The sequence below is a fragment of the Eleginops maclovinus genome, chromosome 18 (assembly GCF_036324505.1).
Source record: "Eleginops maclovinus isolate JMC-PN-2008 ecotype Puerto Natales chromosome 18, JC_Emac_rtc_rv5, whole genome shotgun sequence".
Classification (NCBI taxonomy): Eukaryota; Metazoa; Chordata; class Actinopteri; order Perciformes; family Eleginopidae; genus Eleginops; species Eleginops maclovinus.
Window position 1 is genome coordinate 19809222 of NC_086366.1, and position 20790 is coordinate 19830011.

Consider the following 20790-nt stretch of genomic DNA (forward strand, 5'->3'; position numbering starts at 1 on the left):
GACCAAACAGCAGGCAGGCCAAAACGAATATTTGATAGACAAACAGGCAGAGTTCCTCACCGGCTCCTTGCCGTCCATGGCCTCCAGCCACAATCTTCTGTTGGATTCTGACTGTGCCTGCAGTGTCATCACGCCATGCCTGGAAACATTTCAGAGAAAAGCTGCTCTCAGTCTGATCTCATTGCCTTGGGGCCCCCTGGACAGACCTTGTTTACATTGGCTGAGACCACTATAAAAGGACTTGTGTGACTAAAATAGCTCATGTGCAAATGCTTGACTTCAAACTGTGCCCTCGGTTGGCTCGGTGCATCAAATTCCACTCCCAATTAAATTCTACATGTGCTTGATATTAGAGTGATTTGTTCTGTATTTTTGCACCCAACATGCAAACGCTGATCATCTGCGTCTACCGGCTCGGCAGATCTAGTGTCTTATGCTTACTTCACAAGTGCTACATATAGCGTCAAAACTTCTCTGAGTGTTATCTCACAGGATGTAGTAACCCAACTTTAACAATATCTGGCAATGCTGGCAAACAAAAACAAACCCCACCCAGAAGTGATGGTTAGTATCAGCATGGAGCCATGTCAAGTTGCATGTGCTGCAATTAACAGGTTATATTAATTGAATTAACAAAAAAGAAAAGCCCCAATTTTTTATGTTAGCTCTACTGATATACTACCATGTGGATAGTTTGGGATTTATTTGAGCAAGTTTGGATGTATATTAATGCCTCCAACGTCCAAAATTGTGGAGGTGGAAAGAATTTAATTTGAATGATCATATGTTTGAGTTTACAAGATTCAATTACAGACAAACAAAAGCACAGAAAATAAGATTTTTATAGAAATGTCAACTTAAAAACTAGGCAGCTCTAATCAAATATAATTATCAGGTTTATGTTACTGCATTGCCTTTTTCTTCATTTTTCAAATGTTTTCAATGTACTGTCAAGTGACAAAGTGAGTTCCAGCAGGTGGGCGATGTTTGGCAGGAGTGTTTTCAACTTTACTTTCAATTTTACAGCTAAACAGTACACCAACATTTTTATTTTGAATAATTTGAGAGGAGAAAATAGGCAATGCAGTTACAGAATCTTGATTCATGATTGATTGATTGATCAAATAATGATTATAATCAGTGTCGCCTAGTTTGACAGTTATTGACACTCTGTAGAGACTCCTCGGCTCCACTGGTTGTTTTCATTGTGTTGCAAATTCCATTAGGAGCTCTGGAGGGGAATCAGAAGAACATGCTTTATTTCATGTTAGCTATCTTATGTTATACTATAAGTAGGATAGAGTAAAAGTTGGAGAAAACAAAGTGTTTTTTTAATGAAATTGGCAAACTGCAGCTTAAAGTCCCCATCCAAAGTGTTTGGATTATCCAGATCACTGTGTATACACTAGAAAGACAAAATGCTTGGGAATTTATTAAATAACTTGTTTCACTGCTGTGAGCTTGTCAATTAAATCATATTTACTGGTCAAATAAAATAAAACCATGTGCATGGCTGAATACCCCTTGATTAATTTACGCGACCAATTTAAAAACGAGGTTGTGAGACTGTTGGCCTGGATCTGGCGGGGCTATAGGTGTAACAGCATGTTTATTATAATGAGGATGAATGGATGAGCTTGAAGCTGACTGGAGCTTGGCCCACATTGTCCTTGTGGTTGGAACAAGCACCTTGGGGGCATGGCCATTTATGATAAATGAGTTGCCCTGCAAATAAACTGCAGTTATTGTCCATGCTCAGCCACACTCGCCAAGGGTGAGCCGTGCCGAGCCCTGCTGGTGCAGCGCAACGATAATGCACGTTGATGAGCTAGCTCCATAATGCTGAAGAACACATCCCAATAATGAGCTTATATCGAGCTCTCGTAATGTCTGACTTGATCAATTCGGCCACTGCTCATCAGCGGGAAGCCAAATATAGCGTGTTAGATCCCTTTTGCGATTCCCCAGTACATCCATAAATACAAATTAGTTATGAATATTCCCATACAGCCAAATTAATTGAAATGTTTCAAAAGAGGCAAAATGATCAATTGATTCCCGGAATGACATAAATCAATGCAATATCTGAGTAATTGCAGTGAAGTGGAAATCATTTAGGAATACGTTTGTGTCCTGAAGCCCACATTGACCGAGTGATTTTGTGAAGTGCTCAGAAGGCAGCAGTTTTTCATTAGAAGGTTTGGGTTTGAGTGAATGATGGGATTAGCAGCACCCATGCAGCACATGCAACTGCTCTGAAAAGGGCAGCACTGGTCAGTTCACATACCGGACTTTACAGAAAAACTGAAGCGGCCTGAAAAGAGTTCCACGATAGATGTCATTTCTACATCGACACGAACACAGAGAAAAGACGGAATGGGTTAAAAAATGAAAGGAGTAAATATTGAAGTCGAGGACACATACAACAAACAAAGAGCTTGGGAGGGAGAGGACTTGAGGAACATGCAGGAGACAAACAGAGCTGAAAACATCTGGTAAACAAGGACTCTTTGAAGATGTTAATCAGACCTGAACGGCTCTTGAAGTGCTGAGTACTCCCAGGATAATGCAGGTTAATTGCCAGTATCAGTTGGCTGGCACAAAATGCATGAGAACAAAAAAATCCCACATGCGATTGCTTAATCTTCATTTAGGTTATTCAAACATTTTGTTTAACCATGGTGTGTTTTACATCACCACTGTCTTCATGTTGGTCAATATGCTATGGTAGATATATTTAGGAAAAAAAATCAATGCAACCTTACATTTAACTTACTTAAACATAATAATTACTAAAGCAATTGCAGGGTAGCTATTATTATAACCAGAAGGCAGACGATGATAAAGTATCATCTAAGGTTAATTAAGCTTAAATTGAACAGATCATACCATGCTGATCTTTGCATATTCAATTTCTTCTAAACTTTTTCTCCAAATGCACTGTTCTACCTAAGAAATGTTAACATGCTTGAGATGATGGTACTAGTGTTAAAGATCATGTTTTCAGTCAAGGTAATTTGTAGGAAATTTTTGGTAGCAAAGATGATTCAGATCACAGACCTCTCTACCACTTCGATATCAAAGCAGAAACGCTTGTCGATGGAGTCCGTCTTCCTCCGAATGCAGGACTTGAGCTTAAACATCTCAGGCTGGTTCACAACCATACCATTCTATAAATGAACACACAACACATTATTCATTATAAATTAAAGACAAACATGACAGAAATGATCTTAAATACTTTCTGTTTAAGTTTATCAAAGACAAAACACATTAATCATCCTATTAGAAAATGCAAAAACATATGGGATGGTGGTAGTTTGTTGATCTAATACACAAAACATGACATAATTGTAACTCTCATGAAGTTTTTACAAATCTTTATGAGCAAATGCTTGTAAATGAAATGAAAATGCTCACTTTTTTTTCTTTTAAACTGTTATTTTCATTTGTTCCCCTCTTGTTATTTGTAGATTTTTTGTCTGAAGCATTTTTTGTCTGCCTTAAGTTAACAAATGTTTCAATTTCTGTTCTAAAGTAGCAATCCTGTCATCTTTACTTCCCCCCGCCCCCAAATGGGTTGAGACATTCTTATAAGGCTCAAAGGAGTACTTTGTTTCATCCACACAGAGTGTACTAGCTGAGTCATTTCTTTGCTTTTGGTATTTATATGCGTTTTACAAAAATAAAACAAAAAAGAGCTAAAATACTCCAAATTGAACTACCTGCTTCCCACCGGATTTATTTTCGTTGTTGCTCATGCTGAAGTTCTTGCTGCTTTTCTCATATGTGCAGTAGTGACGAGTCCAAGTGCATCCCAGGGGACCTGAGATGGAAAAATGACCAAAATATAGCTTGTGACCAAATATTTCTCTGTGAATAATGGGCTTCTGGTAAGACTTCTGAAAATCAATTTGCAATCAAAGTGAGATAAATCAAATGTTTATCACTGCAGATAAAATCTACCATTGAGTAATCCCCCCCAACTTGAGAGCACATCAAAGTGAAACGGTAAACAGGATGAATTATGAGCTCTGTTTGAGAGAAGCCTGGGAAAACTCAAGACATGTTTATGGTGATGGATGTAAAACCATGCACTTATAAGTGAGGTGGGGTAGGGGGGTTGGCTTTGTCGGGAGTCTAGTTAGAAAGACTCACGTTTCTCCTGGACGTACAGGAAGCCTTCCATCGTCCACTGGCCGGGGGGTTTATAGTCCTGATCTGCAGACCTTATCCTCTTCATCAGCTTCTCCACTTCCTGCTTAGTGCTCACAAAGTTGTTTCGTGTCTGCGCAGAAAATAGGATTGGATTATAATTGCATTAACAGAGGAAGTCTTGTGTAACTGTTTTTCCCCCTGCTATTTCTCATCTCATATAGCTTCATTTTGTCTACATCGGACTGAAACAAATAAAGAAAATAAACGTCAAACATCTGACAAATGCTTTACATTTGTGCAATGAGGCGAGAACACCTGGGGATAGGAACACATTGGCAAACTTTATGGAAACACAGACAGCATCTAATTCAAAAACAATACATTTGTATTGCAGGGATACACTTGAGGTGATGCAAATTAGGACAGAGACCCAGTTCTTTATGCTTCCAGGAATTCTCTTTTCTTTTGGATTTTAAAAAGGTCAGGATGAAGCTGTTTCTTATATACTACTAGAGCGGTGCTGAGACAGCTTCACCTTCAGCTGCTCCTATTAGAGCCCTCTGCATCTGAGGACATGGAGAGAGGGTTACCGAGTGGAAATTGTCAGGGCAATGGCGCTGACATTTCAGGTCAGAGAGAAATTTTAGCCCTGAGGCTGCAAGTGGTGAGGTCATGGTGATGGAAGGAGAGGGCATGGCGGCAGCTGGAGTTTTACTCCCAATTCTTGACACACTAGCATTAAATGGCCTGCAGTAACCGCCCACTATACAACACTCTAAAAATATTGATCCTCTCTGCAGCAAAGAATCTCATTTAATCACACAGCTATCCATTTGTGAAAACTCCACTTGTTATATCAAGGTATGATAAGCTGCAGAATCTGATTACGTGGCCGGTTGCCTTTGTGTACCACTCTGGAGCTGCTGGGACTTACGTTCTGTAGGTTGAACTGGAGCTGTTGTTTGTACGGCTCAAACTCATGAGCCAGCTCATATCCTTCATGGTAGAACGTAAACAGACCCTGAAGAAAGGCCAGGAGCTGGAAACGAACAATAACAGGGGGTGATTTACTGAGTTAATGTAGAGCGTCATTGCTAATTCAAGTAAGAAATGCCCTTTTAAAAAGCAACATTGTGACACAAAATGCTCAATTTTGAACACAAAAACGCTGATAATCATTTCTATAATCGCACATTCAGAATCTCTTACACATTGGGAATCCAGTCCATAGGGATTTCTTTCTTTCCAACATGGTTTAATACTGTGAAAACTAATTTGCTTTAATTCTGTGCTTTTAATCATTCAGATAAATGTTACAATTAGATCTACTTTTGTATTAAAATACTAATAATAAAGTTCATACTGCATTGTCAGTCAAAACTGAATTAACTCTACAAATCAGACCACTATAAACAACTTTTTCTGAAGGTGGTTGACAGATATTGATGGAATTTTAAGCACAAAACCCAAACATCCTTGACCATTGTGGAAAAAGCTTTTCCCTTCACTAACACGGAAGATCTTACAGCTGCTCTTGTCAACTACTCCCACCCCCACCCCCCCCCCCCCCCCACCCCCAACTACCTGGGGCCTGCAGATTTACATTTCTGGCTGGAGCTCTGGGTGAGCTGCCAGTGGGTGTAAACAAAATAACATTCACTTTGCTTCCCATCTTACATTTCCAGACATTTAACACCTTAGAAGACTTCAGGCTTTCTGGTAACTTTTACGCAAAAGATGTTAGAATTGACTCCATATATCTGTTAGGTGGGGGCTTTTATAGAGGCTTTTCATAACAACCACTTAATCTAATTTTATGCACTACCTTCCAAAAATGGATTGACTTATATTACAGATAATTTGCGATAAAGATGACAAATGAGTAGAATACACACGCGTATAATTATACCTGTGAGGGATGTATCATTGTGCCTGTCTTTAAGAGACAACACACATTTAAAAAGCTACTTGGACTAGCAGTAAATACAATCTGTGATTTTTTAATTAGATGCCACTTAAAGTAAGCTTTTAACAACATATTCAGTAAAGCAAAGCAATGACTGCATCTTAAATGTGCATTAACTGAGCACAGAAATATGTAAAACTGATTCTTACCGGCTCAACAAACTCAAATTTCTTCTTCTCTTGCACTTCTTGGATTTTGAAAACATACTCAAGGGACGCATCGTAGAAGAGTTGTCTTTCCTTATCAATCTGCGTGTCAGCCTGAGAAAGAGCAAACAAACCAGGGTCAGTGGGGCAGGGGTCAAAGTGGCAGAGCACGGTGTGGACAGAGAGTTAATGCTTGCATGAACACCTAGGAGGGTGGTGCAAGAGTGGTGCACAAACAATAGTTTTATTTTTAGGAGACACTGAGCCATAAAACTGCATTATTCAAAGACATATTGAGAGGATCAGAACATTTGCTTTGGTTTTACCTCCTGCAGATATGCTTCCTTCTTCTTGGATGATAAGTTGAGGTGTCTCTCAAGCGTGGAGTAGTATTTCTCTGTTTCCTTATCGAATTTCTTTTTCCCCTCCTGAAAGGATCCACAAAACACATAAAAGGCTTAAACATTACAACAAATGTGTCACGTATTCCTGATGTGGCAGCGTGTGTGTGTTTGAACTGCCACTAGGGGGAGGTCTGACTACGTTTTCACATGGCGCTTGGCCCATGTCATTCAATATTCTTGTCAATAGATTATTACAGTTCATATAAGGGGCACATGACTGTTAAATGACGAGTAGACAATGTCGGCATGGTCAATAAGGACCATTAATTATAAATAGAGCCATATTCACTATATTTCTGAGCGCCCCAACCAGGGACACAAGTTCACAGGAAAATAAACAGTGTTCATCATCAATAAAAGAACAAGAAGAAGAATCGGAGGATGAAACCCTCTTTATTGTCACATACATGCACACAGCAGAGCACACAGTGAAATTGGTCCTCTGTTTTTAACCCATCCTATTACTAGGAGCAGTGGGCAGCTACCGTGCAGCAACGGGGAGGGGGGATTGGAGATGTCCGGTGCCTTGCTCAAGGGCACCACAGCAGGGCCCAGGAGGTGAACTGGGACCTCTCCAAGTAGCAGTCCACTTTCCATATTTCAAGTCTGTTTGGGGACTTGAACCGGCGACCCTACGATTCCCAGTCAAAGCCCCTACTGACTGAGCCACTGCTGGCATAATGCATTTGGCAGTGTCTCACACAGGACTGACTGGATTCCGTTACATTTTCCTTGTTATGCTCCACCTACAAAGACAAGTCAAGCTGTATAGTCCCAGGATTCAGACAGGATATCCCAGAAGGCTGTGATGAAGGAACAGGAAATGGGCTTTTCATGCCAGATGCCCATCTATAAAAGCATATGGACTAAGAGATTGAACATTTTTTCCCCCTGACTGAAAAAAAAGATCCACTTTGCAGGCTTTAATCAAACTCTGCCCATGCAAACAGAACCTGACTGTGCGAGGGCATTCGAGTGTCTCATCTGCAAGTCTGACCTCTAAACCAAGCTTTGCCCATTTAATGCCCGTCCCGCTATGCAAACACTCATGCAGGGGCGAGTGGAGACACATAATAAAAGGGGGGCTGGGGATGGGTGGGGGGAAAGTGTGAGGAAACGGCCAATGTAACCAGATCCTCCTTGTTTGTTTTCATTCCCATGGCCCTGAAATTTAGCAAGTCTAATCTACCAGCTACTGATATGACCTAGAACAGTGTTCTGCCTCAGCAACCCCCCCCAGCAGTTAAACACAGCGGAGGAATTCACCAGGACACACTGTAACCCTCCTACATAACTTTTACAAATACAGCACAAAAATCAATAGATAATTTTGTGTAGTAGCATCTTATTTCCATTTCCCTGGTCATGTCGGCCCAATGGTTGATCTTGTCAGCAGCGCGAAGAAAAGAAAATCAATCCTGTACACTGTGTGCCCACTATTCAGAAACAAAAAGTAAATAACATGGTTAAGTAAAAAAAGATGTGTGATTAACTATGATACGATGCTTACAGGAATTACATTTCCCTAATGGATCGGGGTGTTTTTATATTTCAGATAACCAAAAGGGTGCTGACTGTCTGCCATTGTGAATACTGTTGACATTTGTGCGCACGCATGCAAGTAAAGCCTTGGGGAAAATAACACGACACACACACACACGCACACACTGGGGATCACATTAAATTACGAGCTTTAGGTTTAGCTGAGCCCCGCAGTCACAGCAAGAATCTCCCTGCACTGCTGACCAGTGTGCCAGAAAAAAAAAACACACCTCCACAGTTTGTCTGGACTAACTCTTTCACACGTCCAAAGTAAAGAGCTGGGGAGTGACTCAGAGCTGCAGAGAATCTGTGAGGCATAGCCAGCCTGATTAAGTCACCCAAAGTGTCCTGCTTTGTTTTGATCCAGGCAGGACGTGTACAAACTGAAACTACCGTAATGATACCCTAGCAGAACACCAGGTGTTTGTTGGTTTGTCCATGTGGTGAAAGCATCTCCCCCCCAGATCTGTTTGTGTAATCAGGGTGGAATACGACAATTTAAATAGCAAAGAGTCTGAGAGAAGGAGGGAGCATTGTGGGCGAAGGCTTTGAAGTCCTACACGGGTAGCAGAGGACATAGATGTGGAGAGATATAAACCCTGAAGAACACATGACAGGGGCGTTTCTGACAATAACTAATGCCAGTGGCCCCTGTGCAATCAGCTGGCTGGCAATGGATGAAGCCGTAGTACTTCCCAACACTCTGCACTACACAAAACACACATGAACCTACCACTTGGGAGATTTCCTCATCTGATTGCTTTGTTCGCACTCATGAATAAATCAGATGCAGGATGAGAAATTCTGATGCGGCTTCCTCTGTAGTAGAATTTTTCACGGGCGGATCTCATATTGACGTTAAGAGCACTTTGACGCCAGCTGTAGTATGTGCGCGTTTGCTAATTGCTAATGGAGCGTTGCAGGGAGGAAAATGATGGGGAAAGCGGCAGGCAGCTTTTCAACTGGTCATCAGGTGTTCTCAGCGTGCTAAAGAAGAATTGGATGCTGGGAGCAGGCAGGAGGAATATTGGAGGCTAGCCGTACATCTGCAGTTTTGACACTGGCCTTAACGAGCCTCAGGGCCATTATTTCTGAGCTTCTCATCGCCATGGTAACAAATGTAAGCAGCGAGGTAGGTCGAATGTGTGAGGAAGGAACCCTGGTTATCACACACTACACTTCCTCATTTCATTCAAACACTATGGCATAAAACAAACATCAATGGCTAGAGATGCGTCACGTGCCGCACCAGAAGTTCATTTAAAATGAATTCTCTGAGCAGGGACATAAAAGGGAGAGCTCCACAACCTATCTCTCTGAGCTCATTAGAGAAAGCTAATTGGAGCAGGGGTCCAGAATGGCGATTAAATAGCAATAGCTGCGTTTTTTTTAATGCTCCACCACACATGAAATGGTCTCGCTTCCACGGGGGAGGCTGAGCGAACGCAAGGATTTCAGCTGGAGTTTCTTTGCTGCAAAGCCAAAAAATGTCTCCCTCCTAACCTGAAATACTACTTCCTGAGGAGACATCACAGGCAGCAAGAAGATGGCCAATTAACACGAAATAATTACAAACATCTGCTTCCAAAGAGCTGAAAACAAATACCCAGACTTCTAAAAATATCATATTTAGGGTGTATGTGGCAAACTGCAAAAGCTTTCATCTGAAAAACATTTATAACATTTATCAGTGCCAATTCTCTTGCTGAAACATAGTGAAATGAATCTAAAGTAATACAAATAAAAGTTTAAAAAAAAGGTCCATACAGCCTAGTATGTGAAGAGTGAACAAAGAAATTGTCTTTGAATCTAATCAAAGCTGCAAGGGAAAGAAGCTTGCATCTACATTCTCATAAACCTTCAAAAGCTTTTTTATTTTAATGGTTTCAAACAGTTCTCTGGCAGGCTCTGCAGGAGTATAGCTCAGTACAATCCTATAGAGATCCCTTAGGCTTCTCCCTCTTAAAGGGAAACTATGCACATATCAATTTTTTTACATGTCAATCCTATGGTCAAAGGCAGTCAAAAAAGTGTATTGGTAAACATGAACAACACTCTCTTATCTTAAAATTAGAGCACTCAAATGTGTTACATCATCAAGTTATAAATCTGGAGCCGATCCATAGACCATGAAAACATGATCAAGATGAAACAGAGCAACCAGGGGAGTGCTCAAAGTATACAGGAATAGTTTTAGAGCTGAAAGCACAACAACAGAAGTTTATCTGGGCATAAAAAAAACAGAAAAAGTTGTGTGGGTCCACAAAATGATTCATCGTCTATGGATGAGAATTTACAGATCCCAAGACTTACTTCTCTGGCTTTGAGAAAGAGTAGCTCATGTTTACAAAAATCGATTGAACACACCTAGGCCTTGGATATAAGTTACTGAAAATCTTAAAGAGGACCTATTATGCTTTAAGGGGTTTTATCTTTCCTGTAGAGTGTTATATAGGTGTTTGTGCATGTAAATGGTCTGCAAAGGCTAAAATCCCAAGGTTCCTTCCTTTGGGCTCTGGTTTCAGACAGAGGGGTACAGTATGAGAAAAATAAAGACCTTTTTGAACATTAAAGCATGTGTACACATCACAGTAGAGGCACAAAGTACAATTATGAAACCTGAAAAATGAGCATAAAAGTGCCCCTTTAATTTAGGTGGTGTTCCCCTTTAAGATCTACTTAAACCTTGTTCTAACCAACTAACGGGCTACATCATGTGTGGGAAAAGACCGTTTGAATCATCGGGAAGTTTGGAACTCCTTGTTAAGATGACACACAAATGGTTATTTGTTTTGGACGCTGGTCGTGGATGACTAAGGAGATCTCTCACTGCTCTCATTATGTGCGAGGTAATAGGACATTTTTTTAATAACAGCATTGAGGCCATCTTCAAATAAATCAAATAATAAAGATTACTTTACTTTGTGAACCTCTCAACTTTATCAATGACGTTTCTCTTTTTTTTTTTACAACAATTCAGCTTTATTTTACCAGAGAGCCAGAGAAGATTGGCTGGTAAAGTTCACCATACAAAGGGAATGATGTGAAACAGAAGTCCTGTGTTCAGTGTCACTTTTGGCGCCAGAAAACAGTGAATACTCTGCAAGGAAATACAATAAGTATCCAAACCATTACGTCTGCTCATCCATCAAAATGATTCCATGAAGTCATTGTTAAATTGCAGTGTATAGCGGATACTGTCCTTTGGATAAAACGGAATTGTATTAAAACTTTCCGCCGAGAATTGAAGTAAAAAAACTGAAATCCATGAATAACCTTTTAAAACTGCCAGCATATACTCCTGACTTATACTTTTAGAGCCTTTACTTAATTCTGTATGTTGTTGCTGTTTGAATATAAACTAATTTAATGCATATTGCTTTTGCAAGAAGCTGAAATATTTGCAGTGGAACAGGTAAGAGACCGACCTCTCAAGGTCTACTTTGACTGGCTCCTGAAATGCTAGTGATCAGGAGAAAAAAGTAATTACTTTCTGAAAGATTGTTTTTATTGGTGTTTCTGCTTTACTGGTTAGGGCACAGTGGAAAGTGATGGGACAGACAAGAGAATAATGAGAAAAAAGCTTAATTTCCATCACCCTATTCATGCATTTAGTTGTTTTGCAGCATAGAGTAAGAGTCATCTGCAGAGCTGTCACCTTAACTTCCTTTTCTCTCACTGTTATTGGGCAAAGTGTTTTTGAAGCCTTTTGTTTTCTTGTCTTATTTTAGTGTGCATTTTCTTCACTTCAGCAACCCTTCTCTCACAATATGACAAAGTTCATTATGCTAAATTATCTGCAACTCAACAGGGCATCAATTACATATTCAATAATCTGGTGTTTAAAGTACTGCTGGGAAAACTGTGCAGGTCACATCCTATTACACATAAACTGTGTCAATTAAAGTCACTATGTGTAAGTTTCTCTTTTTGGCACCATCTGTTAGTACCTTTGACATCTAACTTACCGAAGGATGTTGTAAACCGATAACACTTTTCCATCAGCACAATACAATACCATTGGAAATGTAGTTGATGATCGCCTTTGCCCAGCCATAATTTCCAATGTTTTCTTTAGCACAACATCCCCAGGTTAAGCAAACTTTAAACGATGTATACTGTATACTTTTTGATTTCTATGACTGAAAAGTTTTAGTGTAGCCCACAGCTGGCGAACATATTTCCCATCCACTTGAAATTGATCCCTTTCCACAACAACGTCTTGGTTAGCATCTGGGATTTCATAGCATGAATGCAAATGTCATTTCTGCCTCTGGAGACTAAAACTAGTAGAGACTCATCTGATGTCTGTGCCCCCCTTGTAGGATGAGGACCGCTCAAATTATGCTGACTCCCATCTGGGTCTGTTTGCACTTGTTCCTCACACCCAGCAAGTGAAGGACCCCTGGGGTGCTCCTAACATTAAGGACCCTTGAATGGAACAAAATGTTGTCAGGAATAAGATAAGATAAGATAAGATAAGATTCAACTTTATTGTCATTGCACAGAGTACAAGTACTAGGACAACGAAATGCGGTCTCTGCATTTGACCCATCCTAGTGTTAGGAGCAGTGGGCTGCCATTATGTACGGCGCCCGGGGAGCAGTGTAGGTAACCAGTAGGTAACCAGTGTCTTGCTCAGGGACACCACGGTGGCACTTGGTCTTTTGGGGACTTGAACTGGTGACCTTCCAGTTCCCAGGCCAACCCCCTATGGACTTTGCCAACCCCCCTGGTTATTCCTTGAGAAGTGTCCTTTTTACATTTTCAGGCCTTCAGGAATCTGACAACCACTAAACAAACACATACAATGAAGACCAAGCTTTTGGCAGTTTGAATCCAAAAGTTTGTGTGAAAAAAAATATACATGCAAAGCAATCAGAGGAGCAGGACTGTGTGAGAGTTCAGCCCCAAGGTTGAGGTCCAAGATACAGGATATTAATTCATAGCTGACTGTGTTGATGCAGTGACAGCAGAGAGTGAAGTACACTGAAACCAAAACAGATTTTGGTCCTTATTTCAGTTCAGTTCTTGGCCTGTGAAGTTAACTTTCAGATCACAAAAATGTATTTGTAACAGATTTTTTTTTTGTTGTTGAAAAATGTCAGTTCTACATAACGGTTTTGCAGCAAGCACACGGTAAATGCATGTTCTAGAGAAAATGTATGATTGTTCGAATTTTTGTGGCTTTTTTTATGTGTACTGTTTACGCTGTACAAAATTGTTGGGTTTTATTCCTAAACATTTGTTCCAGCATTTGTGTAAAGCAGGCTGTGCCAAATACGTCCCGTAGTGCTGCATTCAATCTGCTGGTGTGTTATGGTCACGAAAGTGTTGCGCTTGTGCCTAAGGAGCTGATACACTGGTACGCAACCTCTGTGGGATTACTCGCATTATTCCCAAATAAGGCAAGAGCTCCCAGTTTGTCCATCTGACGTTCCGAAGCGCAGTAACTGGAAGGGTCAGACGGCTCGCAGATCTCTCCAGATTCTCGGAACAGTGGAAAGTTGCTCAGCCACTCGTGATGCCTGCCTTTTATCTCACTCTAGTTGGGCTAATGTTTAGCGGGGGATGGGCTGTAGGAGGAGAGAGCCATTAGGAGGAAGTGGTCGGAGGAAATAAGAGGTGGTGGGAGTGACGGGGGCTGTTGCTTTTAAGAAACCATTTTATAAACATAGAGAGTCTGTGCAATAACACTGAGCACTGTGATGGTGGGGGACAGTGAGAGAAAGAGATGGCAGCAATATGTGCTTTTTCATTACGGTAGGTACATGCGGTGGCTGACAATGTAGCGACAATGGTTATTTAGTCTGGGCGGTAAAGGAGAGTGATTGATGTTCAACCTCAGCACTGAGATGAGAAATTGTTCCTTTACATTGCAGCTTGCACTACTAAAAAGTGGTAAAATGGTTACTTTTTGCAGACCAAGTGCCTGTCAAGTCATGTAAAATAAATCAGAAGGGTGAGAGTGTGACTTGTCCCTTACAAGGTTTAGGGCTAAAGATGTGCAAATGATTCACAGAGGCCAGTGCAGAATTTGCAGTGGACTGAGGGACACAGCGGGAGCTCTCTGTAAGGGCTCGACTTCTTCTGGAGTTTCCATGTGTGATCTCATCAAGAGAGAGACCACAAACAAGCGGCTACACTTTCATTTTATGCCTTTGCGTTGGCCAGGAATGAAAGCATGGCTTGTAGCAACAAGCCCACGCTGGTCTTTGCAGGCAACTTCAACAACATATCCACGGTGGAACCAGGATGCCTCTAAGCAACACTCTATAGAAGCCCCACTGATATCAATCCTCTATGACCAATAGGTTAGAAGGAATGCATTGCATGTAACAGGAATAGAGTAATCAGATTAGAAATGGATAATGCAATATATTAGATACTGTAGGGTTACCGTCAATCAGATTATAAATGCATTATCAAGTTTTGGTTATACAGAAGTAACTCTGAAGGGTGAACAGCAATCAGGCTGTGAAGTTATGCACTCGTTCATGATGCGAAACACTATTTGTCAGTAAATAAGTACAATTATGTGTTAAACACAGTAGTTTAATTACTGTGGTTTTAAATAACACCCACAGCACTGTTAAGAGAATATCTGCCAACAGAAAGTTAAAAATGCCATCTTCAACTTAACACTAAGCAAGTTAAAAAAACAAAACAGATTATCTTTCACTCACAAGTCCTCATATATTGTAATATCACCCTCGCCACCTGATGTCTTTTTTTTAGATTACCTATCAGTCTAATTAAGACACTTTTCTTGGTGTCACGTCTTTCTTTTAATGAATGATTTACATACTGTAGGGGAGACGAAGGGGGTGAAGACAAGAGGTAACGGTGGCACAACATCTTCCACTGTTCTGTTGCTAATTGCGCGTGTAGGTGGGCTCTTACCTTCGCAGCACCGATTTGCTCCTTCCGGAATTTTTCCAAGGGTGTAATCAACACATCATCTGCATTCTGAATCTGAAATGAAAAAACAAAGAAAAACACAGAAAGACAGATGCCAGTCAGACAAAACGATGTGATCTGACTTTATGTAACCTTCTGAATAACTCAAAATGACTATTAGATGGAAAAGATATCCCACAAACCTTTTAATGTAGCAGTCATTCAGTTTTACTATTATGTTCTTACTTTATAAATGTGCCGGAAAGTGTATGACACACAGGAAATTACACCACAGAGAATGAGAAGTCAAATGCAGTTGCATGGAGTCCAAACACAAGTGGAGGATAGAGCAATCATATTCATTAATATCTCTTAAGCCTGTGACAATGAACAATGTGTTACTGTGAGGTACCCAAAATTAGCACAGCAGAGATAAGAGATAGAGCACTCAACAATGGTTCACTAGATAGAAGAAAATTGAGCCTTTTTTTATGAGAGCTGTGAAGCACCAGCAGTCAAACCTCGCTGAAATATGACACCGCAGGGCAGAGGAGGGAGCTTTACAACTTCAGCCTGCAATGAATTTAAATGTTTGAGGTGTGTCTCTGTATATTGGTGACCTCTCCTGCGCCATGACTGGAGTAAAAGGTCTCTTCTGGAGCCTCTCCCTTCTCATTCCAGACGGGAACAGATTAGGTGAGATATATCGCACCAATTACAGTCTACGTACGACCCTTGCGAGCGAGCGTTTCGGAAAGGTGCCATTAAGGTGCTGCTGAATTTCCCCAAGATGGGCTTTCATCTACCGAGATCAGATGACATCAGAATGGTGGGGCTGCTCTACAGGAGGCACCGTCACAAATGACATGGCTCTGAGGTTGATTTAAGGTGTTATTCTGTGCGGTGAGTGTGTTCGATAAACTAAGGGCAGGGGTCTATAATGCATCTATGATACCAGCTCTAATTTAGAGGTGTCATCGGCCCAGATGGTCTATCAGCTTTCGAATACAGTACACTGAACACGTATAGTTTCAGGATGGAGTTTTTGTTTTGAGCCATTAATCACAGTGCATTCTCATTGGCCCAAAATAACCCTGTCAGCTCCAGCACCCAACCAGAACGAGTGACTTCAAAAGGAGGCTTCAATCTCTTTGATATTATATGTTGTGTTGTGGGGTGCTGTGAACGTGTACATCTGTAGCTTTATTGTTATTTTGCACTGTAATTACACAGTGTTATTTTTGATCCACGTTTGAAACTCATATCCATGTTAATTATAATAGTTCTACCTGTAGAAAACGTACTTAAAGACACTTTACATGTACAGGTAAAATAAAAATACATAACAAAAATACATAAAGAAAACTAAATATTCACAGATATATTGTTCACATCCAGTGTTGTTTGAAATCAAATGAAAAACATACAATGGACAATCTTTTGATCCATTTTGATGTCACTTGAATTACAAATATGTTCAGGTAGAAGTTGTTCACAAAATTAAACAAAGTAAAGGAAAATTGTGCTGAAATAATGAATTGATTAGCTTTATTAGGATAATTGTCCTCTATTAGAAATAACAAATAATTGTAATATCTTGTAGGTATGGTTTATATGGCTGTGAATATTTAAAAGAAATAACAATTACATCCATTACAACAATCATGAATCGGTTAAGTTACATCCCTTCGGTAGAAAATGTAAACATATAATAACATATGTAGACTGCTATGCCCTCGATTACCCACACTACAATATATAATTGTAATTTAAGATAAGGTCATCATTTTTCAAACCATTTTTAGTATTTAGGGGGGGTATACAGTCTACTCATGAAATAAGAACCATTTTAGATAAAAATAAGATAAGCGAAAATATGAAGAGATTTTGTTTATATTGGAAGCTACCGAGTGTACCAATGGTTGTAGGTTTCTGTATAGATAGTTGTTTTGCATTTGAATGTATGTAGAAATCACCACAAATACAACATAACCACTCAAAACCTGTATTATAGGATGTCACTAGATTAGGTTTTGAAATCACGGAGAAAGCAAAAGGAGGAGAGTGCTCCTGTAAGATAAACCAAGGCAATTTGGCTGGAAGTAGGGACACTCCATTAGGTAAGTAGACTAGAGGACATTTGACGGGCATCAAATCTAGCGGTTATAATCCTGCAGTCATATCGCAGCCATCGTGTTATCTACTGTGTCAACAGCGAGAATTATGCCACTCTAAAAGACTGATAATGTAATTTCCTCTGTCTTATCTCCCATTCCTTTAGTCTAATTGAGCTTGCAGTATTACCGTGCTGCAAACGTAGATTTCTAATACCATATTGTCCTTTTTTTTCAGTTCAATGGAGGGGACAATTTACTATTCAGCGCTATAAACTTTGAGATTATGGTGTTTTATTCACAACTAAATGAACAACTGAAACCTGACTGTGTACAATATGTGGATGTTTTATGATTATCAATGGTTAATTTCAAAAGACTTGACAGTGGAGTACTGTGTTTATTATATCCACTTCAATGCAGAATATAGACTATAATTAGCATGTGAAGATTCCTCATCACTTTTGATTATCAATAATCCGATTCAGATATTTGTATTTGTAAGAGGGCAACTTATTCAAGACTCAAAGGATTTACTTTCAAACTGGCATTATGCCGAATGCCCTCAGCAACAGCCTCTCTAAACAGGATTAAATCCATATGAGCAAGCACAGTGTAATGCTTGAAAGGATGCAATAGCGCTAAGCAATTTCATTACCAGATAGGGGGAGGAATGTCAATGTGCCATATTTCCTCAGCTCCGGCTTTATAGTCCAAATATCAGATGGATCAGAAGTGTTGCTCAGAGGTTCATTTGCAGAGACGGATCAGATGGACACCAACGCCACAACAAATTAAATAGAAGAAACTGAACCAATTGAAATGCTCCTTTGATATCTTTAGACTTTGTTTGAATATGTATCTCCCTTCTCTATACTTTGGAATAACAGCTAGTTCTATGCCTCATTTATATTTGTCCATAACACATACATTTACATGTTTTGCACTATATATGTAGAGTTGTTGGAGGAGCCTGGGATATAAGATTTTCATTGCCAACATATACGCTGTATCTGCTGTGCATATGACAAATAAAACCTTTGAACTTTGTTTTCCAATATTTACAATTCACAATTTATTTTCACCGTGTGCAACTCACAGTGAAGTATACGGACAACATTCGCCCAGGTAAGCGCTTGTTAGGCCCTAGAAATACATTCTGGACCAAACCTCTTCGATGTTATATCTTTTGAAATAGCATTAAGTGCATAAACATTGCAGGTTGTGTTTGATTATTTCCTGAGGGCTGTTTTTTGTAATTCTGTTTTTATATGCGCTATACTGTATAGGTTATAATAATCGTATTGGACTTTGAAGTGCCCTGTCTTAGTGCAAGCATGCAAGTCAATAACTGGGCAGTAAATAACTTTTATAGGCTTTTTTGTCCGTTCCTTTTTGACAATGTCCTCACAGCGAAAAGCCAGCTTAATGCACCTAAAGCCCTGTTTCTTCACCACAAATCAACTGAATCTCTGTGATTCCAAACACACACACACACACACACACACACACACACACACACACACACACACACACACACACACACACACACACACACACACACACACACACACACACACACACACACACACACACACACACACACACACAGCAGTACCGCTACTTTTTTTTACTGGTTGAGGAGGCATCATAAAAAGGCTGCTCGCATGCTGCATTTAAATGAACAAGCCCTTCTTTTTTTTATTGTTGTTCAGCAATTTCAGTCTTGCATACAATATCCAGGCGAGAGCGAGAGTTCTGGGAAAGGGCAACTGGGCCATGACAAGCATGTGTTTTATTGACTGTGTTTAAAGCTGCCAACCATGTCAATTTACCGTCAAAAAGGAGAGAATATTATAAAGAATCAACTAATATGCCATTATTTTGTAGCCAACCTTGCACAACAGTGTTAACGAGACATTCATAGAAACAGCCATCTCATCAAGAAGGCTTTTGGTCGGCGTTGATTTGTTTCAATGTCTGCTGTTTGTAAAAAGGATTGTGATGAGGAGTCGAGTGGTGAAAAAACAGAAATTTAGCAACTGCAAAGACAATCAGACTTTCTCAAAGTTTAAAAAGCTATTTTAGAACAGTAGAAACCCAGACGATTGCCGGTCAAATGGTTTTTTCCATTGGTTTTTAATTATTCATGATACTGAGAGACCATGAAGACGTCTCCAGGTTATAAATATTTATTTGTTGATTATGCATACTGACAGTGGCCTTCATTCTTTGGAGTGATTACATTTGTCTATTAGGTTCTATGTTGGGATGTCCTGTGTGAGTGATAGACTTGAGGATTTGACAGTGAAATGCAGCTGCTTTGAATGTATAATTTTCTTAATTTATTAATATCCAGCAATGACGGAGAGTGTACGCGAGGAATGCTAATAAGTGCTGGTGGTAGAGCTTATGAGTGGAACAGGGAACGGATGTGCTTTCCTTACATGTTAGACATAGACTTCTTTGTCTCTAGTCGTTTTACAGCTGATGATAGCCAGCAGCATCAAATAAAAATATCAACATCTCATGCACCAATAATCACAACGACAGCATCAGCAACCAAAAGGAATTAGCCTGAATCATTAAAGTAGGTGCATGCAAAGCCCCCACAACCTAATTAATGTCTTAAATGCATAATAAACATTATTGCCCTCATCATGGTGACAGACGTCTCATTTAATGCTGACGGTGTGACCTTTATCAAAACAGGGAGTGCTATGGCTGTGTGTTTCACTCCCTTCAGTCTGCAGATTGTTGTGGGGGAAGCTCTGTGTGTGTTTCGGTGTGTGTGTGTGTATGTGTGGCAACAATCTCATTGCAGAGCTAAATCTTTATCTGGTGCAGCACTGGCACCTGCAGCAAGCTGAAAAGTCATCCTCCCCTCACTTTTATGAGCTTTGAAATCAAAACAAACCTTCAGCAGACAGTCGCAGACCAGTGTGGGAGAAGATGTGACACGTTTGTCCTACTCATTTCATTGGAGACTAAGCTTTTAAGCAAGGATGTGAAGCAGCCGCTGGGATGGAGACAGGAGCCGGTTTGTGGCTCCTGTGAGGATTTTCTGTTGTTTGTATAAAGTACAGTATGGCAGCTTTTGATATGTTATAATGCCTTTTGATACCAGAACGTCTGTGTGTTTGTCTGTGGGTATTAAACTGCTTTTTTCCAATGAATGGTTTGGTACTTCAAAATACAATCGCTTGTCATTTAGAACAGATTTGAAGAATATTAACTGTACAGGTCCACAGTTTATCATTTTTTGGGGATAGGTTGACCCCGATAACTTTGGATCATAAAACGCCACACGTATACACTGTGTGGCACTTGTTTTGATGTATTCTGAACAATTAAGCCTCAAATTAGAGCTACACCGATTGGTTTAAGTGCTAGATAAATGGACAAATAAACATGCAAAACAATTGCCAACTATCTTTGATATTAGAATAATACATTTTACAATTTTCATGCAAAAACGTGAAGAAATGCTGCTTTTTCAGGCTTTTAAATTACTTTGAATAACCAGGAAAGAAATGTGTAGTTGCAGCGTGACTTGAAAC

The 20790-nt window shown here is 40.0% G+C and overlaps 1 protein-coding gene across 4 annotated transcripts in view; it reads right to left on the reverse strand.

Annotated features, from left to right (window-relative positions):
• LOC134880854 (rho GTPase-activating protein 42) overlaps positions 1 to 20790 on the reverse strand; it is a 61726-nt gene that overhangs the window by 11009 nt on the left and 29927 nt on the right. For 2 of the 4 annotated variants that reach the window (XM_063907964.1, XM_063907963.1), the window contains exons 4-12: positions 15120 to 15191; positions 6597 to 6698; positions 6274 to 6384; positions 5093 to 5197; positions 4159 to 4288; positions 3726 to 3826; positions 3061 to 3170; positions 2288 to 2344; positions 61 to 139 (exon numbers count right to left, since the gene is read on the reverse strand). In XM_063907964.1, coding sequence (XP_063764034.1) covers positions 61 to 139; positions 2288 to 2344; positions 3061 to 3170; positions 3726 to 3826; positions 4159 to 4288; positions 5093 to 5197; positions 6274 to 6384; positions 6597 to 6698; positions 15120 to 15191 — 867 coding nt within the window. The remainder of the gene's footprint in view (positions 1 to 60; positions 140 to 2287; positions 2345 to 3060; positions 3171 to 3725; positions 3827 to 4158; positions 4289 to 5092; positions 5198 to 6273; positions 6385 to 6596; positions 6699 to 15119; positions 15192 to 20790) is intronic. The other 2 variants (XM_063907966.1, XM_063907965.1) reach the window with 1 other exon arrangement.